Below are 23638 nucleotides of genomic sequence, written 5' to 3'. Positions count from 1 at the left end.
AGGAAAAACCTGTATATTTGTCAAATGTCTGATTAACAATCCTCCATGATGCCAGAACACATGCAGAAAATAAGGTAACTGACTTCACTGTAGAGAGAAGTAAATGCAAATAGATCCAAGGTTCTGAGAGATATCTTTGTATTACTATTTTCCAGAGTGCAAGAATAAATCTAAATTGATTTATTAAATGACTTTTGACGCTCCATAAAATTTTCACAGCATCTGCTAAATGGTTTCTCAAAGCCTATCAGTTGTCAAGTTGGGTATGCTTTTCTGTAACTGCTGTTGAGACAAGTCAGACTGGAATTGCTGAGATAACTTGACGCATCACTAAGTGCAAGGAAAAGGATGTGGAATTCAGGTTCCAGCTTTCACTCTGATTCCTGTTCCTGGAAGGACTCAAAGCCCTCAAATCCAGATACTAGATTTGAAACCATTTGATCAGAACTGTGCACTTGGGGCAGAGATTTTTCTTCTCTCCAGCATCCCCTTCCCAAATAAGTTTCATTTCTCTAAACTCATTACTAAACTGGGTTATAATGAAAAATTATTCATAGAATGAAAAATTATCCATTAAAAAAAAAAACAAAGAGATTGAACCTTTATCCTCTAATTACAGGCAGAGAAGAAATTACACAAGTCTCATTTTGGAAAAGATGATATTTAGAAATATTCCAGGAATTAATGATTTAAACAGACACATTCTTTAAAAGGCAAAGACAGATACCTGTGTTCTGTTACCAATAAATCAGACATTAAAAAAAATAAACAACCAAGAAGGAGACACGACTTCCCTCCTTCTCAGTACTATGTAAAATAAGTAAAGAAATCTAGTTCTACTGGACAACAGAAACCAAGCATCAATGAACACACTAAAGGCCAACAAAAAAACTTCAAGAATAAGTAACAGTGTAATAGAAATCCAATGCAAAACTGTAATTGTTCACCAAGATTTATTTTAAATTGTATTCTATTCCTACTGCAGGAAGAGAAAAAAAATAGAAAATCAATATTATATACTGCGATTTTACTCTATAACTGAATCAGCAAAAACAGCATTAAATATCTTTTGTCTGTATTTTGCCAGATGTGTACTGACAACAAACATAGCTGGCTTGTGTCTTGGCTTTTCTCTTCCCTCCCCACCTTTTCCCATCACCTACACCCTCCTTGACGTCTGACAAGATCTCACAAGTTTTGAAGACTTGAAATAATCCAGGCTGCACTACTCAACCCAAAAATGCAACAGAACAGGTCTTTGAAGAACAATACTGATACAAGTGTCACTGATTGTCCAGAGACTGGCGAAGGATGGGACATCATCATCTTCCTGTATTCAGGGAATATCATTTTTGTCACATTCCTGATCTACTAAATGTGGCTAGATTTTTCATCATCCCTGACCATTTTCTGAAGGTCTGGTTTATTGGTTGTCTGGGTTCAAGTTTTGCTTTTGGTAGTGTTCTGTGTTTTTTTTTTTCCTGTTTTTTTTTTTTTTTCTTAATTTGGTTGGGGTTTGGGGGGGCTTCTGGTTTCTAGTAATTTTGTATGGGTTTTCCATTTTGTTTTTGTTGTTTTGGGGTTGTTGGAGTTTTATTTAGTTAGACCATTTTTCACACACCAAACTGAACTTGCACTCATAACTATAAGCATGGACACATACAACCCATGCTACAAGGAAATAGATCCCTGAATATATTTTAAACTGCATCACCCTATCTTTAAGTTTTTTGCTGTTTTAAAAAAAGCCTCATGCAATTGACTCTGCAATAATCATTTGCCTATATATATATATATATATATATATATATATATATATATATATCTATATCCAGAGAGTTACTAAGGTATTTATCATGAAGTTTCCATGTCAGTAGCTTATATTTTCCAATTAAAAAAAATATATATCTAGGAGAAAGGATAGTTTCTGCTGCTTAAGTGAAATAAGCAGAAGTAAAACAAATACATTTGAAATCTTAAATACTCAAGTAGAAGATACAGTTCTCACCCAATCACACTCAGAACTCTTATTAATTCAACACAAAATTTGAGCTTTCAGAGAAATAAATGGAGATTTGGTGAAGTCTTACAGCACCTCATTTCACTTCAATTTATCCACAAAGATAAGGGTAAAAAAAAAAAAAAAAAAAAAAAAAGTTATCTCTGGCTTACTCCATTAGCAGCTAGAATACTCTTTAAGCACACGAAGTTCCTGCCTACTGCTTGCACAGGTGCCCAAGAGTGACAACATTCTTGGCCCCCAAGCTTCACAAGCACCCAGAAAAAAAAGGTCTGCAGAGCAGCATGACGACAAATATCAGCAGGACTTTGCTGCCTATTAGCAAAAAGTTATACTATTTCCGACATAAAAGAATGCCTGAAATCCTAACATGTCTTATGTAATCACAGTAAACTAGCTAATCTGTACCAAATTTATCTGAAGTAGGAAAACATGTCCTAACAAGCTGCAGAGATGTACACAGACCTCTGATGATAATAGGCTGTTTTCACTGTTAGAGCTCTTTGAGACATAAAACGTAACTGAGCTCCCTTCTGGTTACAAACGACTTAAGGATCTAATTTGAGCAGCAGTGCTGCTATACTCCAGCACAAGAATGACTGAAAACTATATATAGGTACAAAAAAAAGCTAATCTTACTATACCTGTAGAAAGCATGTATGATTCCTGCATTATGTTTGTGGAATATTATGCCTGTTCCAATCTATCACTTCAATCTTTCCTGTATTATCTAATGCCCAAGTGACATGTTTTCAAATGCATTTCTTTGAAGCATGAAACATGAAGTCATCCTTAGCACCTTTCCTATACAGTAACATGGGCAAGGGTTCATTTACAAACATACAGTGAGCTGAATCGGGCTGAAACAGAGTAGGAGAAGAGGTCTCATGAGAGCAGGTTTATCCAAGCTAATACAATCAGATGAGCAATCTCCCCTCAGTTTTGGTTTTGATGTGTAACCTCAGTAAGCAATTCTCAGAAAACTCTCAGCTCAGGTGTTTGTGGCAAAAGCATCAGGTACACATAATGAAAATAGTTGCAAGGTAAAACCTTGCATTGAAACACAGGGACAGCAGGAGAGATAGGTATCTTTAAAGAGAAGTCACAACCCTAAAGGGGAATTAATCACTCAAATGCCCACAAAAGATAAAAGAGGATAAACAGAATAGTGATGAAATATTGGAACATAAGAATCATAAGGATCCCTTTTATTTCTTCCACATGCAGGTTCAAGCAACTTTATGGAAACAAGATCCTGCAAGGATTTGCTAGAAGAATAAGCTGAAATCAAGTTTCCTGTGCTACAGCACTATGCATGTAATTCATATATACCCCTACACAGTGTTGAATTAAGAAGCACAGAGAGCTAAATGCTCTCCTAAATCTCAACTGAAAAAAAAAAAAAAAACATCAGAACTTTCTAAAGACTTTTGTCATTTGCTCTACATGCACACACACATTCCAATTTCATTTGTAAGCAGAACAGTATTTTAGCTGCTGGAAAGTTCACAAAGTTAATAGGATAAATATCTTGAACATACGTCTACCATTACGATGAAAGTAACAAAGCTTTGTGTTCCCATTTCTCCCCTAAGAGAAGCACAGGGCCTGGTGCATCCTACCTGGCACAAGTAAAGGCTGAGACCCTAAAGCAGCTATCAGCCAGCCTTAGTTTTTATTCCTGCTACCACAGGCCCTTGTAGCACACAAAGTCCTGGTGATGCTATGCTCTTACAAGTTTCTTCCACACGTGGTCTTCTGGCACATCTCTCAGATGTTACCCTGCTCTTCACAGTCTTTCAAGGCTGCTGCCTGGCTGGTTTAAAGGCATTTGTGTACACGGGGGAGGATCGACCCGTTCTACCCAAACTAGGGAGCTGCACCTTTTTAAGTTAAGGATCCAAATTCAAATTTTTGGGTTGCAGGATTAACTGATGATGTATGTAAATTGACATTAAAAAAAAAAGTTTAATTTGGGCATTTGCTAAGGAATATGCCTTTGCAACAGCCTGACCTACATTGAAGCAATGTTGAATCCAACGCACACGACGAAGTATAATCTTTTCTCATCACCACTACCACCCCCCTTTTTACAGCAGGGATACTGCAAAGCAGCTCACTCAGACCTTCATACTTGCCCATAAGATACTTTCTCAGAATGACTGAGGTAAGCCACTCACCAATCAGCTGAGCCATAGAGAACATTCAGGGCAACTCCAGCCTTGAACAAATCACCATCTTTCGGGGGGAAAAAAAAATTCTTGTTTTCCCTGGCAGCTGTGCACTGTCTTTTGGCCAGGGTGTTCCTGGTAATTTAGCCAAGAGCAATACAGCATCAAGTTCTCTATCCACTCACAATATAAGCACAATCCCTTCTCCTTCCACATCAGGACTGTGCCACAGGAATTTCTGGCGGACATAAGACAAATTTGTTTTTAAATGATAGAGAGGATGTAGGAGGTGAAATTGGCCTCAACTATTAGCGTTGGAAATTTCTATTAAGGGAACATTAGAAAAAAGGATGTGAAAAGGTGTTGCCTAGACATATTTTTCCATCCTGATACGTACACTGGACTAAAATGAAATGATAAAGAATAGTAGCGTACCAGCATTGACATTAGAAGCCTGAAAACTTCAGTGAAATGCTCAGGATTGTGAACCCAATATCTGTGAATGGAGAACTCTTGGTTATTGCAGATTGGATACTGTTCACTCTGTCACAGTCTCATCCTCTAAGCCTAGAAGAGAGGGCAGCACAACAACTTTCACATTTCACTGAAAATGTTATCCTTGGTAATTGGTTTTAAGTAAATTAGTTTTAAAAGTGGCTTTTTAAAAAAGTTTTTTGTTTGTTTTTGTTTTTGTTTTTTAAAAAGGAAGTTTCATTTTTCATCTATAGCAAAAAACAAATCTCTAATTTAATCATCTCTCACTGAAGTCACTGGCCCAGAATCCAAGCCCGGTGCATAAGCCAGTGCAGAGAACAACTGTTGCTATACTTTAGGTCTTGAAATATAGAAAAAGCCATCTGAACAGGTAATCAATCATTAGCTGAATTTACTGCTTCCCCAGTCTTTTCTTCTTTCTTTCCACATTTATCCCTCAAATGAATTGGATAACTTGTGCTACATCAAAAATAAGATTTACCAAAGTTGGGAAAAAATAATCTACAAATACATGAGATAGCAGCATAAGGGAAAAAAAAAAATGGAAAGAGCCTGCTGCAAGCAGGAGATGGAATTATATTTCTAAGTGAATGATTCCTCAATTCTAAGATTTATTCAAATGTGAGATCTAAGGTGAATTAGCAAACAAGTCACTCAAGCAGTAACTTCCATCAGCAGGGCTGGGAGAAAACAGACACAGTTAAAAGTTACCAGTTAGTCCTCCCTGTTAGCTATATAATTTGTGTTCTGAACTCAGAGTATTTTTTTAATAAATGGAAGAAGAGATGATAATTTTCTACTGGAAACATTTGCTTCCTGACTAGCTAGAAACCATGCATTCATAACTATGTAATATCCACTACCTTTCAATCTGTTTATTTCTTAAACTACAGATAAGGCAAGTTGTTCTTCTTCTCCTGCCTGAATATGGAAGATTAAAAAAAGTGAGCATTGCTACAGAACAAATTCACTTATTTCCCTTACATGCATTTCAGATTTCATCAACAAAGTACATTTCAAAATGCAAAGCTGATAACATTCACAATAATTTGAGACTACAGTTGTTACTGAACTGGGCACTTTTGCTGTACAGCACTTCCCAAAATGGTGCTTTCAACCATCTCACTATCCACTAAATAGCCTCAGTCTACCCTGATCCCATTTCTGGTTTTCCTCTTCTTTCCTTTTTTATTTTATGTTCTCAGCTTTCCCTTGCTTTACCCCCACTTAGTCTTTATTCTGAGCTCAAATCCCACTTTCATTCATGATAGTAGAAAAATATTTCCATCATCTTTAATTGAGCAGAATATATTTCCCTGACATGAATATTTTCTGTTTCTATTGCACTCCTAGAATAGCTTCTACAATAAAGTATCCAGAAAAAGAATGATATAGAAACCATATACCAGAAGCATAGTCTCTACACAAGCAACTTAATAAAAAGATTTTTCTTTTAAAAAAAGCAAAGAAAAAATTGCATGCCTATAGTCCTGTAGGCTTATTGCTTTAAATAAAATAACATATATATACTTCATCACACCTATTGAAATACTGTGAGGGGCAAAAAAAAAAAAAAAAAAAAAAAATCAAATCAACCAGCACTGCTAACAATCACCTTTCAGCTCAATATTAAACTCTTGTATGCATCTCACTCCATCACTCCAAGTCCCTCAGGGTTAATGCAAACTCAGAAATCCAGCCATTCACAGGCAGAAGCAAATTTAATGAGACTAGAAATGGGGTCAGGCCAGCGTATTTCTTAAGATCACTACGCTATTTGTCAGAAAGGGAAAAAGGCAAGAAACCATTTACAAAGTTGTAGCATTGTTCTGCTACCCTTCTTAAATTTGCTCGTTACGGGTTAGAGAACAAGTGATTACAAGATCCTCCCACCATCCCTAGGCAGCAGTGAACCAGATTGAGAGAGACTAGGCAATTAAGTGAGGAAGAAATTCCCAGGAAACATGAACTGAAGCAACAAATATTGTACTTAACACAATACGGTACTAGCATTTCCAGCAAATAGCTCAGAAGTCAAGTCTCAGCTTGTCATAGTAAGATCATTAAAATATCCTTAATGGAGTTATTAAAAATCAGACTGGAAGAAAACACCTCAGAAGTGTCATGGAACAGGTGATTAATCATCGTCCTCTTTTATAGCCACTGATGAAAAGGGAGTTGAGTGAACTTACACGCCAGGCAACAACTCTATAAAAATGACAGCAAGATATGGCACAGAGAAAGAACAAGCCAGCTTTCGTGAATAGAAATGTATTAATGTTTAGTAGAAGCAGCTGCTAGATAGCATTCAACATTATCAAACCTGCAATAGAATGATGCAGACACAGTATCAGGCACAACAAGGTGCATGAGGTCATACCATCCAGAGCTCTACCTAAGGATCATTAAAACAGCAGCTGGCAGGGATCTGTTAATAAGGACTTCCACTGCATTTCACCAGCTGAGGTGGAGGAAGGAAAGGTGCAGGAAGGTGAACTGCTTGCCTTAGGTCAAGGAATTAATCAGAAGTAATAACCAAGAGTGACGTATAATGCTCAATCCAAAACTAAAGTTTCAACAAACCTTACTGCCCTTCCAGAGACCAATGGCAATGCTTTATTAAAATAAAACAATAGTAAATTCAGTGAGTTTTTTGAGCTTTAGGAAGTCTTCATTATTTTGATCAGTTTTGGAGTTGCATGAGAATGTGTATTCCTATAAAGAAGACTACTACATTCTTTTTCAGTCATTTTTCTCCCATTTGGTAAGCTCAGTGACTCCAGAATGCTTCAAAGCTTGCATTTTAAAGGAGAAAGATGTCTCAGATATGCTGAGTTCAGTGTCCAGGATTGCATCTTTAATTGCCATCCAGCACTAACAAGAAAAATCCCAGCTAAATCATGTATGATAACAAAACCAATATGGCTTGACTGTTAAACTGAGAGGCAAAAGCATGGATCTTTCTTCATGCCAGCAGAATAGTAACTTCAGATTACATTATATGCATCAAATTGCCTAGAACGTTCAAGTCCTACAACTGGTTTTCAAAATGTCTGACTTCAATACCATTCTGCAAATGGGAAAACAAACATACAGTCTTTACTGTAATCTGTCAATGTTAGAATAACCCGGGAAGTAATCAAAGAGTAGATACCACAGGGTTTTTCCTTTTAAACTTTATTGTTCATAGTTAATGCTGCATAGCTTTGCTTCCCTGAAGACTTTTATAATTGGCAGCTCTTCCAAATGTGATGAGACTTGCTGACTAACAAATGCAAAGCAAATTTTTTTAAAGATACACACCAAGAACTGTAGTCAGGAGAATCCCTTGGTGCAGTTTGCAAGCTGGGTGTGAAGCATTCCTGTGCTCCTGTAGAGCAGGACAGGGACAAGCACACTTCAGGGACAGCTTCAGAATGACCTGGCCAGTGCCAGCATTACCACTTCTGGCTCGCTCTTTCCTACACTCAGGAAAACAAACTTGAGATCAGCCTCAGCCCTCAAGCACAGCACTGCTGCCAGGCACATAGCACTGCTTAGTGACTGCACCAGGCTGACTGTGAGCTGCAGGACTGCATGCTTTGGGACATACAGTGCTCTCTCAGTTCCTCCACTCTTCCTCATCTTGCATCAAGTTATCACACTGGTCTGGAACCTGCAGACCAGTGTTTCTTTCTCTTCCTTAGCCATACAATTGCTGGGAGAGGTTCCTTCCCCACTGCTAATGTATTAGGTTCAGATGCAGTTCAGGCTTAGCATTTTTTGGTGCCAGAAAGCTCAGAGACAACACAAAGCCAAGAGTGGGGCTCTTCAGCTATTCATGGCTGTAAGTATATTATAACATTATTGCTTAACAACATCTCAAAGGAGCTATTTGATTTGTCTATGGTATTTAATGAGGAAGGCTCTTCCCAAGCCTTTACAGCAAATAAGCAAGCTATGTCAAACAAGTAAGATGCCTATATACTTTAAGATGGTCCCAAAACTAAACATTTTAATGTCTTTATTTTTGTCTTGTTTTCTTTGTTTATCTTTGGATATTCATCAGGCAGATAGGGCCTTTTATCTTAATATTAAAAAAGTTTTTTCTACAGAATTCCACATTTCAAAATACGCATTCTGAAAATAATTAATTTTCTTATATGATAAAGGCTATACACTAGCAGTTTGATCTCTGCTATGCATCACGTACTCTGAAACATGTCCCTGACTCTGACAAGATTCAGGGTGAATTCTTAGTTATTAAAGATGAAAGATGATGCTTCATCATTTAATAAAAGCCTGTTCCTAACTAACACCAACCCACAAATATGACATACCAACATTTAATGAAGAAAGGTCTAGTGAGGCAAGTTGAATAGATTGTTTAAATTTGTTTATTTGTTCACACTTTAAAGTCACTCCAACTTCTCAATTACTATAATGGACAAACTCAAACTTACTTTAGGTTAAAAGCCAGAATTCTTTTGTGACTTCTAGAGTTCAACATAAAATATTATGCAGCATATCTCTGGGAAGTAATATAACATGTTTCTGCAGCATAATATACAATTAATGTAAAGCTATAGCGATAAAACTATCAGAATGAAAAGCTTAGGAAAAATCTTGAATTCTGGCAGACTTGCACACCCCCAAAATACATAAAGTACAAGTGAAACGCAATTATTTTTATTGCCTCTGAGCTAAACTGCTGACCTACACTTTAACATCCTGAATATAGGAACAAAGATATTTTACCCATGTATTCAAAGAAAAAACCTGTTGAGTTCATATTCCTCCTGAGTGCTACAAAATGATGGCAAATCAATAGGCACTACTTTGCTAACATCATCCTTTGGATCCAGTCAACCAGCAACATTTGAAAATCCTCCCTTGAAATAGCATATGGATACACAAAAGTAGCTGTGATTTAGCTTCTACCAACAAATCAAACAAACTGTACCAACAAAGCAAACAAATTTACTCTCAGTTTTATTACAGGCAGAATATAAATCACTAAAACAAAAAGTATGTTATGATAAGATAGACCTCCCTTCCTTAAGCTATTATTCCTTACTGAATTGCTATAAGGTAACCAAGTGAAATGAAAAGAACGCAAGGTCATTATGTGAGGTATCATTAATGCCATGAACTATGCTACAGCTAAATTTATTATTTATAGCTTCATTGGCAGAGCACTCTTCTCTCTTCTGTAGCATGCTGTTCATGGAGCTTACTATTAAAAAAAAAAAGTTTGCCAAAACTGTTTTCAACTCCATAGAAAGCATTATATCCTTGAATGGTTTTTCAAAATTTATAAAGCAGAAATTCATAGAGCTGTGGAAGCACACCAAAAAATATTCAACTCTCAATCTGTATCATAGATAATGTGCATTCGCTCTCTAGAGTTTCTTAGGTGTTTGTCTGAATGTTGTAGAGAGCCTTGACATGCAAGTTCCTGATGTCATCCCAATAAAAACTGATTGTAGAAAGTGTAGGATTTAAATTAGTAGGACAAGATCTGCAACAATAAGCAGCATGTAAAATATAAATAGAAAATACAGATGTTGTTTTTCACTTCACAAGGAGTGTTTATCAGGCAGGAAGTTCACTTTCATGATGTAGGGGGGAAAAGCCAGAAATACAGAGCAAGTCCTTTATTATTAGCAGCAGATACTATAGGAAGACTCAGCACTTACAGAAGATGTCTACGTAGCACAAGGACATGTAAATCACTGATTAGACAAAGCATTTAAAGCATTTGTATTAAAGCAAGATTTTGTAATGATGAACTGGAGCACAGTCTTGAAGTTGTGCATGCTTACAGTGGGTTCTTGATTCTTGAAGAGCCAACATGCTATGTTCAGATGCATATGCAAAATGGAGAGACAAGTCATATGAGGATCAGCACTAATAATAGAAATGGCTACAAAGCATAGAAGACATGCAGATACAGAGTAAGTAGAAAGTGTCTTATAACAGCTAATAAGAATTGGTAGTGCTAGAAAAAGACTAGAATGAGATAAAAAGGGAATAGTTTTACGCAGGCTAATTCACAGAAATCCCATCCCTAGGACTCACTCACTTGGGCATTTCATATTTAAGAAAAAAGATAGATGAAACAGGAAATATTTCAGTAAACTAGCATGCAACCAAAACTAGTTGCTGCCCCAAATTCACTAGGAAAGACATCTCGAGCTTAAAGTCAACAGATCACAACAAGATAAACAGATCCATAGATTGCATAGAGAATACAAGTGGCAAGAGGTCCTTGGGTAACTGAATGAGAAGGAATACACCTGTGTAATTTTGCCCAACTTTATATTATTATTATTATTTGCTTATATGACTAGATATAACTATTTCCCTGCGTTCAACTCCAAGAACTAAATCACACATTACTGGGGTAATTTTAGATACTTGGGGTAGAAGTCTGACAAACTGATATAATCTTTTCCTCCAAGTCGTGTTTGAGGTTGTAATTATTAAAAAACATGTGAATGCAATATTAAACACACGCCAAAAGACTCATCATTGTGCCTCACACCTCAAATGCAGTATTATCAAAACTATTCTTTTCAGTTGTATAGAGGCAACATGAAGTTCAAGAAGTAAAATCCAACACATAGATCTTAAAATAATTCAGTCCCTGAGCAGGTAAAAATGCATCTTGCTTTACAAAGATCATTACACTATCTTCCTTACTAGAAATTTTTTGCTAAGTACATTTTTTTCCACCTGAAGTTGTCCCTTCTATAAAAAAAATCCATTATAAATTTCTATATTTTTCATCTTAATATGCCTCTATATTCCATGAAAGCCTGCATGTTTGTTTTCTTGATTGAGGAGAAAAACCAAGTAGAATCATTGCAGTTTCCGGAGTAAAAAAAAAAAAAAAAAAAAAAAAAAAAAAAGAATTCTTGCTGCAAGTTTCAATTTTTAACTTCTGACAAATATTCTGTTAAATTAGTGATTCAGTCCAATTGTTTTTCTTCCAGTTCCCAGAATTTTTTAGCATCATTTCTATCAACAGCTCTTTGCTTATTGAGCAAGCAGCAGAGTACTTAGAGTTATGAAAGACATGGTTCCACCACTTCATGGATGGAATGCTTTGGTCCTCGAATTCTGAAGATAGCCTCAGAAGTGTTTCTTTCCCACTTGGTTACTGAAAGCCTGTGAACAATTAATCTAGAATATCCTGCAGCCTGTAACAAGATGATATTTGTAGAGTCACAGAACTCTGGGTTGAAAAGGACCACAATGATCATCTAGTTTCAACCCCCTGCTATGTGCAGAGCTCCCAACCAGCGGACCAGGCTGCCCAGAGCCACATCCAGCCTGGCCTTGAATGCCTCCAGGGATGGGGCATCCACAGCCTCCTTGGGCAACCCGTTCCAGTGTGGTCACCACCCTCTGTGTGAAATGCTTCCTCCTAACATCTAACCTAACCCCCCTGTCTCAGTTTAAAACCATTCCCCTTTGTCCTATCACTGCCCACCTTCATAAAATATTTCAGTCCACAAGATCTGCTGAGAAAATAAAGGTTTGAGTTCTCCTATGATTACAACTCTGCTACTCTGCATTGACTTACAAGGTACACACACACACATATATATATATAGAATATGTTCTTTGTTCCACTTTAAAGTTGTCTCTATAACAGGATTTATTTTTAAGTCCTTGCATGAGCCTCACTCATTCAGTATATCACAGTATCTGATAAAGTGTACAGTCTAGATGTAGTCAAGGCTTGTTTGTTTCCTTTCAGAGGGTAAGCATGCACATGCAGTGAGCAGATCTCCAGCCACCATTACTTACTGTGCAGAAACAGAAAATAACATTGTGAGAAGTTAAAGGAAAAAAAATATTTAGGGTAAAAAAAACACAACAACCAGAATGCATACTGAAAGAAATCCAGATCTCTCCAGAATTGATTGCCACTTTAACAATTGCTTAATAGTTGAGGGCATGAAAGGGGCATGAAAGTCTTAATTTATGTAACGGGACACCTAAGCAGATACTTTAGAGAAGTTCTCAGAGCACCTGCAGATACATGGTGCAATTTAAAGAGCAGAGCAAGGCTATAAATATGCATGGAGTGACCTCATTCATATTGTTCTTTCATAGATCCCAGGTCCTTAGAGAATGGAAAAAGGAAGAACATAACAAAAGGAGGAAGAACTGACTTTTGGTTAAGAACTGGGAGACAGGAAACCTGGATTCTAATTTTGGCCCTGCCACAGAAGTCCTTTACGGCAAATCGTTCTGATTTCAGGTGGATCAAATCAAGGAATTGATTTTCAGAGGTCTTAACTACATGTACCTAGAGTTCAAAGACTTGTCTGATTTCTCTGCCTCACCTTCTTCATCTGAAGCACAGTGATTAAGAAAAAGATTTCTAAATTTATCACCTAGGAGGGCTCATCTTTTTGGTCCTCAGAGCATTCACTTTTAACAAAAAACAAGATTTTAAATATTCAACATTGCCTTTGCTCCTATGCAAGCTGAAGTTATAACCCAGAGGATTATCTTTCATTTTTAAAACTGTAAGTATGTTCAGAATGTGTATTGAACAGTTCAGTAGTATTGCATTTCTGAGGCTCAGGAAGACAGACTTGCTCTGCCACTGCTATCACTTCATTTTCAAGAGTGCCTCCCAGTTTTATAGTGCAAATTTCAACATTTTTCAGCAAGATAACTTTACCTTTGTTTCACTTTCCTAATTTCCATGGAGAATCCTTCTATGTTTGAGAAGTTGTGTATTTATGGGTTTTGTTGTTTTTGTAGTTTAAGCACTAATTGTACTGAATTTCTCTCAGTTACAAGAGTGAACAGAACATATAATCCAGGAAAACAAAACCAGCATCCTATCTTGCTCTTTATTATGAGCACCTTTTTTTAGCTGAATGACTTCAGATTCAGTACTGCTAATTTTTGTTTAATATAGCAATACAGAAAGTGCAAGAAACCATAACTACCATGAAAAAAGGGTACACTGTTTTAATTCAAAGCAAAAAGGCTGATGAACTTTTATTACAAAGAAATGGAGGACAGGGACCTAAGAGAAAGACCATTTCTTTTACATAAGCATTCCCACCTGGAAAACTCACCAGCAATATGAGAAAAACAGTTCCAATAGAAAGACATGAGTAAAGAGTCAATTTTCAGAAGCTAAACTGAAACACCTGGGGACAAGTATACAAGAGTACTTACTTAATGATCTCATATGTACAGTTGTCCTGCTGTGCCATGCACTCCCCCAGAGCATAGCACTTGCTGCTGTATGAGACTTTTCCCACATAACTTGCAATAAGATACAGCGAAGAGTCAATGCAAGGTGCATATTTTTTTAAACATAGTGTAGTGGAGTCCTCCTGCTTCCCTGCACCCAGCAGAACTGACTTGCAGGCAGGTTCCCTTTTCAGCAGTTTCTAGCCTACAGATTCAGAACTTTCAGAACTTTTCAGTTCTGTGCTGTTACATGTAAGCACCTTATGCACTGTTACTTCTCCACATTTCCAGTCACTAACATGGGCAGCCTGCAGCTAATATCCTCATTTACTCACAAGAAAAGTTTGCCACCATCAACTTGGATCAGCCCTTGACATTCACAGGTCTTACTGCTTTCAGTAAGTTTCATCTAGTTTTCTTCAAGAGGCTTCACTGGTCCATTTTGCAATGGAAGTTTTTGCACAGCAGTTGGTCTACTCTTAAACTACAATTCAATTTCCAGAAGCAATTAGTTACTACTAAGAAATTAACGTAGATATCTAGCACCTTATCTGATGAGAGCATTTCCAAGTGCAAGTCATTAATCTGATGGCACTGCTGTGCACCACTGATGCAATATTCCACAGCTTCATCCCATGGAATAAAAATTAAAACTAATGAATGACAATATACCTCATTTCTGTTTGTTCCAGTCCAGTTTACCCAGGATTTCTAGGACTCACTGGTTTCCAATGCATAGAATCCAATATATGGTACTGATTTACTTCGTATCTGAGATCCCCAAACTGTTTTCCTCCACCCAACATTTCTTCTAGAAGACAGCGTACTCAAATTGTCTTTCTGCAACTGTAAGCCCAGTGGTGTTATCAAAATATCTGCTAGAAGATTCAGATAGTGAAAAACAGAGAAACACCAAAATTCTTTGAGAAAAAAAGACCTGTATTCTGAGAACGCACGTCAGCAGCCAGTTGACTTCAGGAAAGAAAATTTGACCTGATGACAACTAAGAAAAATAATGAAGTTTCAATCCTTCCTGCTTCTGATTTTACCCCTGTATTCAGCAGCCCATAAAATCAATTACGCTACATATCAAGACCGTAGCTCAATGAAAACACAGAATGATTGTATTCATTAACCATTTTTCCCTTCCCATGAAGCCTCCATTATCACAGATGTGAAACTATGCTACCGATACTAGCTGTCAACCTGGAGCCAGATTCTAAAACCCAATTGATTAATAGAGCCACCAGTACTTCCAGTCACCCAAGGAGACAGGCAAGATTCTACTGAAACTTTAATGTCAGTATCACAGCTACAAGTAGAGGAAGTGAATGAGGTTCAGTAAATTTATATTTATAATTCTCAGTAGTCTTCAGAGTAGAGGGAGTGCTAGAGATTTCCATCATGACAAAGAACCAATCCAGTAAACTATCATTGCTGTACCACAAACAAGCTCACCCATTTAAAACAGTAACTGCATGTTTACTGTCATGATTTACCAGGGAGAACGTAAACACATTTCTTGAATGTGTTTAAAAATGAGTCTTTTATTCAGCTTTGGATCCTAAGTAAAAAGTAGCAGCATTTAGTCACTTAAGTCTGTGTGAAAAGAGTTCCACTTACCGCTGAACAGGTAAAGGAAGGGAATCTAAGTGGTCCTCACCCTTAAAAGCCATATTTATCCCCTTATGTATTCTTCTCCATAGGTCACAATCTAGAAAGAAAAAAGTCATTTAGTAAGCCTCAGAAAACTCAGGCCTCTTCAGTCCATCATAGCATGGTATTCTCTAATACTTTGCGGAGTTAACGCATCAGAAAAGATTCAGAAGACTTTTTTCGTAAGGATACCACACAACTTCAGTGAATAACCAGAGCCAGTAAGTCCACTAGGCACTGGGCTACCCGATCTAGTGCCTGATCTAGCAGGTGGCAATCCTGCCTGCAGCAGGGCATGAGAACTAGATAATCTTTCCAACCCATGACATCGAATGATTTCACTGCATAAGAAATACAGGGTTCTGTATGTTAACAAACCTCTTAGACAACTATGCAGGTCAGAGGCACCTGGACTGAACATTTTGCTGAGTCTGTACCACTATTACTTAGCCTTGTTTTTAAGCCATGTTGTATTAACTAAAATTTCTTCTCAGTGCAAGATTAATTCTTCAGGCTATCACGAGAAAGAGAGCTTAAAGCAAGTGCACTGTCACATGATTTTGAAATCTTATAACATTACATTTACAGAAAGATTATTGTTATCCAAGTAATACAAGCATTAGTTCATAGAATCATAGAATTGCTCAGGTTGGAAAAGACCTTCAAAATAATCAAGTCCAACCGCTAAAAAAGATCCTTCTTCATTAAGTAATTTCATTTTCCTATTAGCTCAAAATGCTGTACACATCTTTCTCCATGTTTTGCCTGAGAAGAATCCTCCAAATATCATTGTACAGGAAAAAGTAAGAAAGTACCAAGGAAGTGGGAACCATCTCCCTCCCACAACCTCTTCTAAGAAAAAACACACACACACCCATCTTACATTAGGGCATTATCCATTATAAATCAATGAATATTTTGAACAGAAACCAGATGCTTTAGTCTACAGAAATAATGTAGCAATTCCCACTCATCCACAGGGATGGAGGAACAGCTAATGCAAAATATTTTAAGGAAGAGATTAATCCATGACTCAAGAAGAATGAGGAGATAAAAGAATTTGGAGGAGGCAGGAAGAGTGGAGAAAACAATGTTTTCTTAGATGAGAAGAAAAACCTGAGATGAATAAATCTCATTCAGAGAAAATACTTGAAGCGGGAAGTTAATGTTGTATCTGTCACCAGCTAAGGGAGAATGTTTTTTTTTTTTGATGCAACCACTTGTGAAATTCTGCCATTTTGTATTGTCTACTTCCTGCAAGCTGAGTCAGTCAGTATACAAGAATTTTGCCACTCCAAATTGCTCTTAATGGATGCTGAGATAAGTCTTCAGCATCCTTCCTATCCACTTGATCTTATTGCTAATGCATGTCCCCTAATACATAGGGTTATTAGAACCAAAATAACGTGTTCTACATGCTACATGCTCAGCTCACTCCTAGCTCCAAATTACTTGAGTAATGTTGTCTCTGTCCTACCACCTCAAATCTTCCCAGAAGTACAAAAGCAATTCTAGCACATATTTCAGTACACTCTTTTAATTAGTTGCACGTGAGAAAAACGTGCTTTGTCTTCTTTAAAAGGCGATTTCAGAAATGAAAAACTATTTTTTTTAAATTACAAGTGTATAATATTTGATAAACTATACCTGAATTATTACATATTCAAGTATGAAAATATTAGTATGCGTCTTCCTGCTCCCATGACACTCCACAATCAGAAAACCAGGCTTGTTTGTTGGTCCTTGCTTTTTTTTTTTTTTAATCATTTTTCATGTGATGTACAAGCAGCTCTAGCAATTGAAAAAAAGTTTTTTTTTTTCCTCTATTAGTGTGCATATATATATATATATATATATATATATATATATATATATATATATATATATATATATATATATATATATTTTAGTCTTTGTCAAATAGACTTAAGAATATCAAATGCAAATAACCACAGAATCAGTTTTACTGTAAATAGCTGATGGGTGCTATCTCCACTTGGGGACAGGACAATCAAAGATAAACATATCTGTATAAAATCTTAATCTCTGGGATGAATTTTCCTACCATGTAAAGAACCAGGAAGTATTCTTTCAGTCTGCAGAAATAGGCTTGATGGATTCTGATCATCTCCTGTTCAGCATCAGGTGCAGGACTCACCAACTTCTACAAAATGAAGAGCTCCTCAACAAGCTGAAGCTGTTTCACCATTAGCTGAGCCCACTAGTAGTATACTCATACATACACATCAGAGCATCTGATGTATTCTATTACTTACAAACAGTGACACCATACGCAGATAAATTAGATTACTGCATCTCACTGTTCTCTGTAAATTAGAAACATGACAAAAATGCAGCTTTTTCTTGCTTTTAAATGTTGCCTGTCTACAAAACACATACACATATTACAGCTAAGAGTCTTTAAAAAGATAACCAACTCCTACTTGGAGGTCATTCATGTTGCAGAAACAACAAAATACCTCACCCATATCTTAACCTGTCTCAAAATCATGATTAGAATTCAGCTCAAGATTTTCAGCCCGAGCTGGAGTGTACATAAATGTTACATATACTGCATATATGTATAACATGCACGGATAAGAATAAATTTATCTACCCCGTAGATACTCACGATAAGCATTAGCAGAAGCTATGTCTTCTTTCGTCAGCTTTCAGTGAATGCTGGATCAGGCCCGCAGCTGGCCAGACATGCTGCCTAGGCAAATGTACCAAAAATAACACTGCCTCTGATTTGCAATACTGGTCATTTTGATACAAGTTTGAGTAGCACCCTTGTGCTGAAATAATAATAAAAAAAAAAAACTTATTCCTGGACTTAAATAAGGCCAACTTTTAATAGCTTCCATAGGATTTTACATAAATGTCTCTATATACGGTTGCATCATCATCATAAATAAGCTATGATCATGTTTAATTCTCCTGGTAGATAGCAGTGTGCACACAGAATTAGATGTATTCAAGACAGACTCTCTTCATGTCCTTCATCTTTCTCTTTGTCCTGTCAACACCGAATTAGTTTTTAAAATGTTATTTCCTTACATTTAATTAGATGTAGATAAGACAACCACAAACCACATTTTATTCCCACTGAAGCTAGCCAAAAGCTTCTTTCAGAAAACTACCACAAAAAAAAAAAAAAAAAGCAGCTTCTTTCAGAAAATAAAACCTCACCTTGCAACAGCATATGAGGACTGCTCACAGAAAGAGCAGTGAGAATAGAAAACTACATTCATGGCACAAAAAAAAAAGCCACTAAGAAGAGGTAACTTGCTCATACACGTGCATCATATCTTGGTGCTACAACTTAAAGCCTATCTATACATTAAAGGAGGAGACTCAACCCAACAGAAACCAGGCTTTCCCAGCACAGCAGTGCATCGAGCTGCTGGCTCCAGAAGACTGGATTCCTTCTGCATTACAAGAACTCCCTTCTGGGATCCTCTTCTTCCTCAAGGCTGTTTTAGTATGAGAGCAGCTTCTGAAGCACAAGATGGCTTCTAGCGCCCCAAGAAAGACATTATTTCTTCAGGGAAAACAGAATCAATCTTGTCATATCTCCCAGTTTAACTTATTTCTCCATCCCTCAGTGTAACTTATGGAATTAGTTAAGAAATAAGGAGGATCTTAGTTCTGTTCCTCTTAAATAAATTTGTCTGAAAACATCACAGTAACAGCACATATTCAAGGTGAAATAAGTGTGACTTATTAACTCCTACTACTGGTCATCTTAAGGAAGCTCTGAATAATTAAGTTCTGGCTGTCACACAATTAAATTCACATTTTGAACTCATTCACTGCTCGCACGTCCATCCTTGTAAAAGCTTAAATCAAAAGGCAAATCCATGAACTTTTTGCCGTCCCACATCTAATACCCTAACATCACAATTTCAACAGTAACATCTTAAAGTAAGGTCAATGAAGAACATCATTTCTCTTTCTGAGGGACAGAAAACCATGTATCTAGCATGCAATTATTAGTAATCATCAGAATTAGAACAGCGTGTTACCTGCGAGTAGCACGGTCAGCCTGAGAACAAGTCATTAGCCAGAAGTCATTTTAGACTATACCTCATTTGATTAATATTAACAGTTCCTGTCCATATTAAGTGCACGGTATCTGTTCTGCCAAACAGAGTCTGTCCTTATTTTACAATTCTGGGTGTCTGGGAATCATTAGTTATTATTATTATTCTGGTACATGGAGTAACTGTTAATGGAATGTCACAAATCATATTAAGAGCATAATTTTGACAATATTTATGTGATCAGCTGGAAAGTAAACACATACACCGTGTCCTTCAGCAACATGCCTGCTTCATCCAAAACTTTTCATATTAGCCATTTGAGGACTCAGGATCCTGTGGTAATTTTGTATTTTAACAGATTTTTACTGGCATGAATTATAATAGTAAAAGTCAACTCAATATTAAGCTGGGTGTCACAAATCTAAGAAGCCATAAAACCAAAAGCAAGAAGTAATGAAAAGTCCTTCTAACTATGCATTAAATTGGGTTCTATTAGCATGGGACCACATATACAAATGTATGTACCACAGTTCCAGAGAGCAAAGTTCAAACCAGAAGAGTGAGGGTTAACAAGTGCTACCTGCAGCATTCATTCAAGTTAACTGTTCACGCAGAACCAATAATCAAACGTGAAGCAGCGCTGAGTAGTTAATTAACGTTTGATGTTCCCCATCTTCCTATTGTTTTACAGAGAAGATCTCATTTCAGACAATTATGTTCATCTTTGACAGGATCCACTATGCATATGTATGTAAATAACAACTCAAACTGAAATCTGTGTGAATTTTCTATTTTGGATTTCTCATCTTAGCCATACTGTACAGATACACCTCAGAAACTCAAAACAGCAGAAAAAGAGAGCTGGACAGAATCTACCCACGTTGAAGATCACACTGAAAACTACAGAACGGTTACCTCATTTTGGAGATCATAAGTTAGCCCAAGAGCAACCCTGCCAACTGACAAGAATCAAAGGAATGAAATTTAAAAAAACTTAAGCTTGTCTCCTAGGATTGAGTCTCGTTCATCTTCACATAAAGTTTGAGATTCCTTCAATCACTTCCTGGTTTTAGAACCTGCAGAATGTTCTCCTTGCACAAACAAGATTTTTTGTGATCACCACAATGCAAAAATCTGCTTTGAAAGCAAGAGGTATGAGCTTGTTCATTCAATATCTATATTTTAGCAAGTGAATTGCGTGGAGATTCACTAAGTGGGATACCTGCAATACAACCAGAAGATCTGATTGCACTGGGAAGGAAAGCAGAGTCCCATGTTACCCAGATAATTCAGCACTATCTATGACCAAGTGTTCATATAACCAGAGATCAGGAATGGGAGAGATCTCCAATACTGTTAGCTCTTTCACCAAAGCATACTATTTTCCTTACAACACATCTTTCACAAGTTTTCCCATTTAGACACAAAATCTTAAGAAAGATGGAATTTACATCACTGCGTACTGCATTATAAAATATTTAAAATAAAGAGATAGAAAAGGGCATAACAGATTCTCAATTGCCTTCCCACCCGCCACTCCCCACCAAAAGTTATTTTGGGCAAAAAGCCACTGAGCTCATCACTTAGTTAGCTTTTTTTTTTTTTTAATCTTCTCAGTGAAAGTCTTTAAAATCTCCCATTCTGTAAGTGGCACACCAATTTATATAGATGGCAGTATTATGGGAGCAAACTGATTAGCGGTCACATTCCTAGCAATTTGCATTTTAGAGGCAGTTTGGCTGGAAAAGAATCTGCTTTTGAGGTTCAGAAACTGAATAATAGGTGGCAAGTTGGTGCACTCCAGAGCTATATTTTATCTTTTATGGAATGCAGAATAATCACCACATAAAAATGTTTATCGGTTCTAAAAGGCAGCATTAATGCTGCTTACTGCCATAAAATGCTGAGAGGTACAGATCCTCTGCATTCACATTTCCCTTGCTTTTTGGCAGACTGTGAGTTTCCCCTCCTGTTTTAACCAAGGGAAAAAACAGCTTGATATCACCTGCATCAAAGCAAACCTCAATCCAACCACTCACAGTAGAGGCATCCCTGCTTGGCAACAGTCTCTTGTTTTCCAAGATTTTTTCTGAAAATAGATGCTCAGTTTGGTGGCCCAGTTTGTCTCCTCACTGGATCACCATGGCAACACCTGCCCCCCCACCCCCCAGCCACTATGTGAGGGTTTTCCCTCAGGTGTCCAGCTGTCAGACGAAGAATAACCTTTATTTTTCTTTTTTTTCCTCCTCCATGACTAGACATAAGCTGAAGAAGCAACTGTAAATGGCTGGTGGATGCACACGGCCTGCAGGCTGCACCATCACCACAGGCCACTGGCCAGGGAGTTCCCACCCTTTTCCCAACACCTGAGTTACAGGCCAGAGGGATCTGTCAGTATGAACAAGTGGAATTCCCTGGCTTTTACCCTTGACAGTAGTCAGATGCAAACGCATTCCAGCATAAAGGCCTACTGATCTCACCTCTCTCATTCTCCTGGAGGTGGGACCTTGTCTCCTCCCCAATCTATTCTCATGGAAAGGGCAGAAATAAAAGGGCTGTTATGTCAGAACACCACTGCATAGAGCACAGAATGCAATCAAAGGCGATTTTTGCACAGCCTAATCAGTGGCAAGAGAAGAACAATATGCCATTAGAGCAGCAGACTGCAAACAGATTTCAAAGGGGGATCAGTACACGAAGCTGAGCAAGTGGCCTGCAGCTGGGCTCAGCACCTTGTAGGACAGCTGACAGCAACAGGGAGTGTAGAACTAAACCTAGGCAAGCTTGTGGCACAGGTATGTGCAAGACAGCAGTGAGCTGCAAAAGCACTAACACCTAAAGAAAGCCACAACGAAAGATTTCTTTGTACATCTCCTCCATGATTTTTCAGTAGATCGTCAGGCAAAGAAGTTCTTAGATGTTGCTTTAAGTGGGAAGTGCGTTTATTTACCCCCCCCTTCTTACAACTCTGTTAAGTTACTTTAAAATTGAAACTCTAGTACATAAACTGATGTTTTTTTCATCAAGTTCCTTGATCCCCCTATTGAATGTGTCAGACTTGGACAATGACTCTACTTACTCCATGGCCTCACCTCACTCAAGCAAAGTTCTACTTCCATGTGTTGTCTTTGCTTCTCAGAAGAAATGTCTACAGAGTACAGCAGTTTTACTGTTATTTGTAAGCATGTGCTTTTAGGTAGGAGGCTATTCCCCCTACAAACACCAAAAGAGTCCCAATTAAGCTTGAAATGAGAAGAGAGAAAATAAAGCCATCTCTCTCTTCAGGAAGGAAATGATGCAACAGAAATTAAGTGACTTAATTGAAGCCAAATATTACACAATCCAATCTTGTAGTTTTGTACCAGGAGAATATGATAACCCAGTATTTAACAGCTTCAATAAAAGGAAAAGAATAAGGACATGTAAAAGTAACTTGCCTGCTGCAAGGAAAGAGGACAATAACACCTGCACATCTCTGTCTAAAATCCATTTTCTGTAAAAAAAAAAGGATTTCATCTTTCTTAATATCCATTTCAGTTAGCCGACAGGAAGTCTGAAAGACATTTTTTACTTATATTGATATTCTCCTACTGAAAAAAAAATCTCTCTCTGACATTTTAAACAGAGATGAGCAAAACAATATTATTAATTCAGGTCACAACCCACACTTCCAGAGTATTTATTGGAAGTATTACAAGGCATTACATGGTAAACAATGGTGGTATTTTCACAATATTTGCCAGCAACCATTAAGTTTCTCTGTTTTGCAGAGTTAATATCCAATAGCTTTTGTTGACACAACTCCGAAAATCTTAAAGCCAACTTTAGTCTGATAAATGCACATTTACCTACAAGTTAAATGCAGAAATCTAATACCACCTCTCTTCAGTTATCAAGCAGTCTCTATTTTAATTATCAACAAACTTCTTACTTCTATCGCTAACAGACACCATCTAGTTTTCTTCTACATATTGGGTAAGAGAAACAAAAGGACATTAGAGATCTATGGAAAAATTAACATGGAAGAAAAACGGAGTTAT

General features: G+C 37.2%; 1 protein-coding gene across 5 annotated transcripts in view; it reads right to left on the bottom strand.

Moving 5' to 3' along the window:
- INSC (INSC spindle orientation adaptor protein) overlaps window positions 1-23638 on the bottom strand; it is a 122338-nt gene that overhangs the window by 76827 nt on the left and 21873 nt on the right. For 3 of the 5 annotated variants that reach the window (XM_090142027.1, XM_090142026.1, XM_031614048.2), the window contains one exon: window positions 15520-15610. In XM_090142027.1, the coding sequence (XP_089998153.1) occupies window positions 15520-15610 (91 nt within the window). Of the gene's footprint in view, window positions 1-15519; window positions 15611-17617; window positions 17874-18184; window positions 18339-23638 lie in introns of those variants that run through there. The other 2 variants (XM_090142029.1, XM_090142028.1) reach the window with 2 other exon arrangements.

The sequence above is a fragment of the Phasianus colchicus genome, chromosome 5 (assembly GCF_987193195.1).
Source record: "Phasianus colchicus chromosome 5, bPhaCol1.hap1.1, whole genome shotgun sequence".
Taxonomy (NCBI): domain Eukaryota; kingdom Metazoa; phylum Chordata; class Aves; order Galliformes; family Phasianidae; genus Phasianus; species Phasianus colchicus.
The sequence above is the reverse complement of the archived record's forward strand: the minus strand, read 5'-3'. Positions and strand labels throughout refer to the sequence as shown.